Source organism: Charadrius vociferus, unplaced genomic scaffold (assembly GCF_000708025.1).
Source record: "Charadrius vociferus isolate BGI_N301 unplaced genomic scaffold, ASM70802v2 scaffold134, whole genome shotgun sequence".
NCBI classification, from domain to species: domain Eukaryota; kingdom Metazoa; phylum Chordata; class Aves; order Charadriiformes; family Charadriidae; genus Charadrius; species Charadrius vociferus.
This window is the reverse complement of record NW_009648333.1, coordinates 7,878,273-7,885,045: the sequence shown is the minus strand read 5'-3', so window position 1 is coordinate 7,885,045 and position 6,773 is coordinate 7,878,273. Positions and strand designations below refer to the sequence as shown.

General features: G+C 41.7%; 1 protein-coding gene across 1 annotated transcript in view; it reads left to right on the top strand.

The window, feature by feature from the left end:
• Positions 1-5,400, top strand: part of MTMR7 (myotubularin related protein 7) — a 31,025-nt gene extending 25,625 nt beyond the window's left edge. The window contains exons 11-14 of the mRNA XM_009885046.1: positions 884-1,084; positions 2,326-2,466; positions 4,429-4,555; positions 5,041-5,400. Of these exons, the coding sequence (XP_009883348.1) occupies positions 884-1,084; positions 2,326-2,466; positions 4,429-4,555; positions 5,041-5,400 (829 nt within the window). The remainder of the gene's footprint in view (positions 1-883; positions 1,085-2,325; positions 2,467-4,428; positions 4,556-5,040) is intronic.
• Positions 5,401-6,773: the final 1,373 nt, after the last annotated feature.

Sequence of the window (6,773 nt, the reverse complement as noted above, 5' to 3'; positions counted from 1 at the left end):
TTTAATACGATACTGTCAGATGTCTGTTATTATCGGTGGTGCAAGATATTATGAAATGTAATCACCACTGATAGCTTTGGTTTGCAGTACAATATTGCTGTATTTTCTTTGATGTGTAATAATAGTAGAATTAGAAGTTTCAATTTTAGATGTTTATGGAATTCCACTTTGTTGGCATGTATATATGTACATATATATCCACACACCTCCACACTAGGCAAGCAGAATAATTGATTGAAAATGCTTCTTCCTATTATGTAGACTTATAAAGTATTTGTTACTTCTACATGTTTTATATTTTCAGGCTCCTTTTCTTCATTGCAAGTGGTTCCAAGAGACATTTTTATAGACAGAAAGTTTGATGTTCCCTTGAGAGTCACAGTAGCATGTAAACATTTCCCACTTTCTAAAAATTTCACCGAGAGAGGGCAGCTTCAAACTGTTTTCTGCCGAGGTTATTCTGTTCCTCTCCTGCTCAGTTTTCTGGTTTTCTGCCACTAAGTGACTGTCTAAGATTATGTTTTTGCCATTAAGTCATTGCAATCGTCCTTATGATGACTTACATTACTGTAGTGTAACTTTATATTAATAGCGTTAAAACATGGCTATGCAGCAGCCAGGTGTTAGTAGCTGTAAGGCAACAAGACATATGTAAAAGTTGGGGGGGTTTTTGTTTGTATTTGATAAATTCTGCTTTCACTCTACGGCGTGAATCTTGCATCATTTTTGTAAGTAAAAAAATACCCTAGTAGTTGAGATTTTAGAAATGAATGCCTATGATGTAACTCACACGCTTGAAGTGAGGGGTTTGTTTTCATTAGTGTTAATTCAGTTTCCCTAGAGGATTTCAGGTTATGATTGAATGGATCTTGTCTTGTTTCAGGTATGGCAACTTGGATGGAGATCCGAAGGAGATATCCCCTGTTATTGACCAGTTCATCGAGTGTGTTTGGCAATTAATGGAACAGTTTCCTTGTGCCTTTGAATTCAATGAGAGATTCCTCATCCACATACAGCACCATATCTATTCCTGCCAGTTTGGGAATTTCCTGTGTAACAGCCAGAAGGAGAGACGGGAGCTGAAGTATGAATGTCTTTTCTTTAGGAACATATTTCCATATACAGCAGCGTACCACACCCCAGCGTGCGGGGTCTGTGAGGGGGTGTCGGCTTGAGGAGTCGGGCATTTGGCCGTCTACGTGTACGTGCTTGTGCACGGCGTGGGGCGCAGCGTAGAATTCTTGGCTGACATCTTCTGGCAGTGCAGATTAATACCGAAAAAAGTTGATCCTCTGCACTGTGGCTCTGCCTGGGAGTGTAATCCTCGGTGTGCGTGACAGGGATTAGTGAGGACTGACAAGAGCATTAGCCCTCCGGCCCTGCCGCCCTGCCTTTGCTGCAGCACCACCACCACCACACAAGGCAAGCTGTCGCTCTGGCTCTAATACAAGACAAAATTAACTCTAGTTAAGTTCTCAGTTCAAGTCACTGCTCTTCTGTGTTTCAGCCTGTCTTTGGATCTCATGTCAGGACACTTTTGTCCTGATCTCTCAGATACTTTCTCGTATGATTCTATGAACAGCCCTTTTCTCTGGTAGCCCTCCCCAGGACTGACTCGGCAAACTATCCTGCTGCTGTCTGGTCCCAAAGCAATTATGAATTAATCTGCCTCAGGCCCAAACAGAGACAATAACATCAGTCCTGGCAGCGCCGATATTGGCATCTGCTTCCTGGGGCCCTGGCTCCTCAACTACATCATGGTATCCCCCACTTTTCTCACGCGTCCAGACCCTGCCAGCAGTAGTGACCAGAGGAATGCGGGAGTTACCGCCTCCTGCTGCCATTTGGTCCCTTCCACTGCTCAAATGCAGAGCAGCCTCAGTGCCACAGTCCATTTAAAACCAAAACCTTCACGGGTCATCATATCCCAAGCCCTAACTGCATGAGACATTGCAGCTGGATGGTGTCAGAGTGCTTTTACATGAGGGGTCCCTTTGGTGTAGAGATGGGTCTGAAAGCTGATGTTATGGAAGTGATCTCCATCCTGCAAAGGAACCCGCCTCCGCACCTTCTCTCTCCAGCTGCCCTGGCTCTATGGGAAATGGATTGGATTTTGCCTTTAGTGACCAAACAAAGGAATATGGGTCTCTGTTCTTCTATATTTATAACTGAAGTCTAATTCTGTTAAGGAAGTATAAAGATGATTGTAAACAAGCAGTACAGAGCACTAGAACGTCGCATCTAAGCTTTAGCTGTACCTGAATTGTAGTAGAGAATTTAATATATTTTTATTTAATATCTTTTTTTTTTTTTTTTTTTTTTCAGAATCCAAGAACGAACATATTCATTGTGGGCTCACTTGTGGAAAAATCGTGCTGATTACTTGAATCCTTTGTACAGACCAGACCACAGTCAAACCCAGGGGACCCTGCGCCCACGGATGGCTCCATGCAACTTCTTGTACAAGTAGGTAGTATCACTGGCTACGGAGATTTGTAGGATGTGTTAGTGCAGAAGAGAGTGCCTTTGTATTTAAGTATTTCTCGTTCCATAAGGTAGCTCACAGAGAGTAAATTCAGTCTCAGACTGAATGTGTTTGTTCCCTGTGTGCTCACTGTCAGCCAACACCTCTGCACCATTCCACAAGAGTATTAGTCTGAAAAGAAGCTTAAGATTAAAGCTATATTGATAGTTGTGTGTCCTAATTTCATGGCTACCTGCTTCTTCCTGAGAAATGCCTCTTTCCATTCTGTTCTTGTCTGTGGTTTCTAAATCTAAAGTTGCTTCAACTTCTTCCATTCCAAGATTTTGTGATGTTTATTTGGATCAGTTGGTGTCAAAAAAAAAAAGGGGGGACATTTCAAGAAATCACATGGTGTCACTGCTAAAACAAATGTTTAGTAAACAAAAAGCAGATTTTCCCCATGTTGTCGTTATAACTCAAAGTATATGCAGTAAGTTTTACTTGATATTTTAATGTAACAAAATATAATTTTGGAAATGCTACTATTGACATCCTGACTTGAGTAATTAATTGTGCCATTACTCCTAACAAGCTTAAGGAGAACTTGAATTCTTTCACATCTTTCACACCTACCATTCCAGGTCACATCCACTTTAAAACAATTTAAAAATAGTCATTAATCGTATTTTTTCAGATAGTAGGATTTATCAAAGAAGTACTGATACTGCAGTTCCTTCCTGGGATTGAGTAGTCCTGTTGATTTTAATGGAATTACTTGGGTGTGTAAAGATATCCAAGCATGAGCTATTAGATGATAATCTTAAGAGGAATGTGACTTAAATAGTATACTATTGTGGTAGGACTAATAAACCACGACGGAGCATGCACATGCTCCGAAAATATCCATCAGCTACTTGGCTGGACAGCTGCAGCTGAGGGCAGGTCTCTCGCTTATCTAACCTGTCTGGTGAACTCGTTACAGACCCAGAGTCTGGCTGCGGCCTCATATGGCTGGGAAGACAGAAGAGAGGAGGAATGCTAGAGTAAGCTATGGACTTATAGTTTGAGTCCTTTCCTCCTGAAAATGAAAAATCAACTCAGCTGTTTAACTAAAGGTTTGTCAAATAATTCATAGACCCATAGAATGGTTTGGGTTGGAAAGGATCTTAAACCCCCCTGCCCTGGGCAGGGACACCTCCCACCAGCCCAGGTTGCTCCAAGCCCCATCCAGCCTGGCCTTGAACACCTCCAGGGATGGGGCAGCCACAGCTTCTCTGGGCAACCTGGGACAGTGTCTCGCCACCCGTTCCAGCGAACAGAAAGAGAACTTGCCAACACAGATGCTTCATGCCATTTCCATAGGACAGTTTAAAATGTCAGTTGACATTTTAAGAGAACAGGACATCATGCTACTTTTTATGCTACTTTTTACTTCTGATTTTTAACTCCTTACAGGGGAAAAAACCTGCTAACTAGCTGCACCTCACACCTCCGCCCCGAGTCCCAGAGAAAACCAAGCATACAGGATTTCAAAATTGACTTCATGGGAAGTTAAACAATGGTTACGAACTAGGATTATGAAAAAATATCTTTAACCTTAGCTGTTTTATAGCTGCCATTGCTCTAAAGCCCATAGCATAGAACAAGAAAGTTTGTGTTCGGTGAATCACCCTCAGCCACATGATCTAAGTCAAAGGCACCTTCACCTTTCTTTCTATGGTATATCAGAATTGGTTCAAGATGTTTATGTCCACAGAGTTGCAACTTCAGGACAGAGCCACCGCAAATGAACCATAAATCTTACCAAACATTCAATGAACTTATGTGTGTGCACTCTAATGATGAATAATCCATGGATGGATCATTTAGGACAACATGTGTCTGGAAAAAAATAAATGTGTACTTAAGTCTTCTGAGGCCACCTCACCAAATGAGAAAATTGCTGACCTTCCTGTCAATTCCAGGTTCTGGAGTGGTATGTACAACCGCTTCGAAAAGGGGCTGCATCCTCGGCAGTCGGTTACTGATTACCTGATGGCAGTGAAGGAAGAAACTCAGCAGCTGGAAGAAGAGCTGGAGGTCTTAAGAGAGGTAATAAACACTTGATCTCAATGCCCCAGACTTAACTGATGGTAAATGAAACCCAACTCCACATGCTGCGGAGTCCCCTGCATGCTACATCCTTTTCCAGTGTGAGGATGTTCAGCTGTCATCTTTGTTCTCACATAAACGATGATGAATGTTTTGCACTTGAGACACAACAGTGCACTTTTTTTTTTCTTCAGGGATAAAATTTCACCTGTGTTGGTGCACAAGTTCTACTCCTGAAAAAAAATTTATATCCTTCTGTAACTCCAAAGGCATTGTAACTCATAGGGATGCTGTAATTCAGCATTGGTTTGTGATAAATTGTGCCTCCCTCATACTCCAAAAACGCAAATAAGCAGTTTTAAAGGGTGCCAATTGCATTGGGCTTTGAACTTCCTTTCTTTATTTTTTTAAAAGGCAAAGACACATCAGAGAATTGCTGGGCCCTAAATGTGTCCATATAACATACACTGTTTCCTTTATTTCAGAGACTGGCAAATCTTCAGAAATCCCAACTGAATGATAATAAAGTCAAGACTACGCAACAAGACCGAAGCAAACAGTTCGGGCTTTCCACTTCCAACAACAGCTTAGCTAACACTCCCCAGGAGTACAGCAGCGATCTGAAATCATTCCCATCCCGGAGCCCTTCGCAAGGGGACGAAGAAGATTCAGCCCTGATTTTGACACAGGACAACCTGAAAAGCTCCGATCCCGACCTCTCAGCTAACAGCGACCAGGAGTCTGGGGTGGAGGACTTAAGCTGCAGGTCCCCGAGTGGGGGTGGCTGCTTGCCTAGTGAGGACAGTGGCAAGGATTCAGATGAGGCTGTATTTCTGGCAGTCTGAAACACCCTCACGACAGCAAGGATCCGGGGGGGAGCTGAGTCTCTCGCAGTCTGGAACGGCATCTTTTCATCGGATGAGGAATGGGAGCAGTCTGTGGCCTAAAGATATAATCCAAAGAAAGGGAACTGTGCAATTGTGTGAGCAAGGATCTAAGCAGGACAAGCCATTATTAGTTTTAAGACATAATGCTAAAGAAAGGTAATATCTGCTATTATATTCAGTTAAGCCAATGTGGTATTTGTTTTATCAATGCTGTACATAATTATTCCTTACTTTGTACATTTCCGTAATTGTTTATTGTACAAAGTAATAGTTCTCCAAAGATGTCAATTCCAAAGTACTCTGTTACACCTAGGGACAAGGTTGGAGGTTCATTAGTGTTAGCCTTACTGGTGAAGCAGTCGAAACACTTTTGTAGAGCTCTTTTGCCTTCAGACATATTGTGTATATTCTTCACTTTTTTTTTTTTTTTTTCCATGGGAGGTCTTAAATTTTGAATTCCAACAATTATGTTGCATCTTCTTCTACTAGAATCCTCTATGGCAAAGTAAAACTGAAAGAGGGACATGCCTGCTTAGGGGACAAACGAGGCTTTGATCCTGCGAAAAAATCCTTTAATAAGCAGCTGCTGCTGCTTCCCTGTGAAGGCGTCCCATTGGTACTCGACCCTCAAGCAGCAGTTTCTGTGAGCGAACCTTCAAGGAACATACCACTGCTGACACAGCCCTCACAGTAAAGCATCCCTTTATCACACAAGGTACGTTAGGCAATATGCTCTACCCTCTTGATGTTTTCTTCTCAAGTTTGATCGTTTATATCTTACCCTTGTTCCAAACCACCTACAGAAGATGCAAAGGTAAAATTTAAAGGTAAACCCCCAAATTCTCCAGCCTATTTTGATTCCTGCTTGAATATGTTTCATTTGAGTGGGAGTGAGGTACATTGGCAGTTGAGAGAATAGGGAGTCCAAAATCACTTGCAAAAATCACTTATGAAAGCATCACTCCAAATTCAGAATTAAAGGTTATGCCCGTAAAGGAACTGTGATAAAGAATATTTCTTCCAAATTTTATTTTTGAAAATAAACTAACCACAACCCAGGGTTGCTTTTTTTTTACCCTCACACAAAATTTCACTTTTAGCATTTGCCAACCTGAAGAGAGCGTGGCAATGCTAATTTAAGAAAAAGACTGATTCACCAGAACAGAAAGTTTAACCTTGTTGGGTTTAAGAATGTTTCACAGGTTTTACAAGCAGGAGTACTAGTATTCATAATCATAGGTACGGAAGTAAACCACTGAAAAACGTTTCAAATTTGGGATGTTTAGAAACTGACTAAAAAGGCTTACCATATCAGGATGTAATTCTTCCAA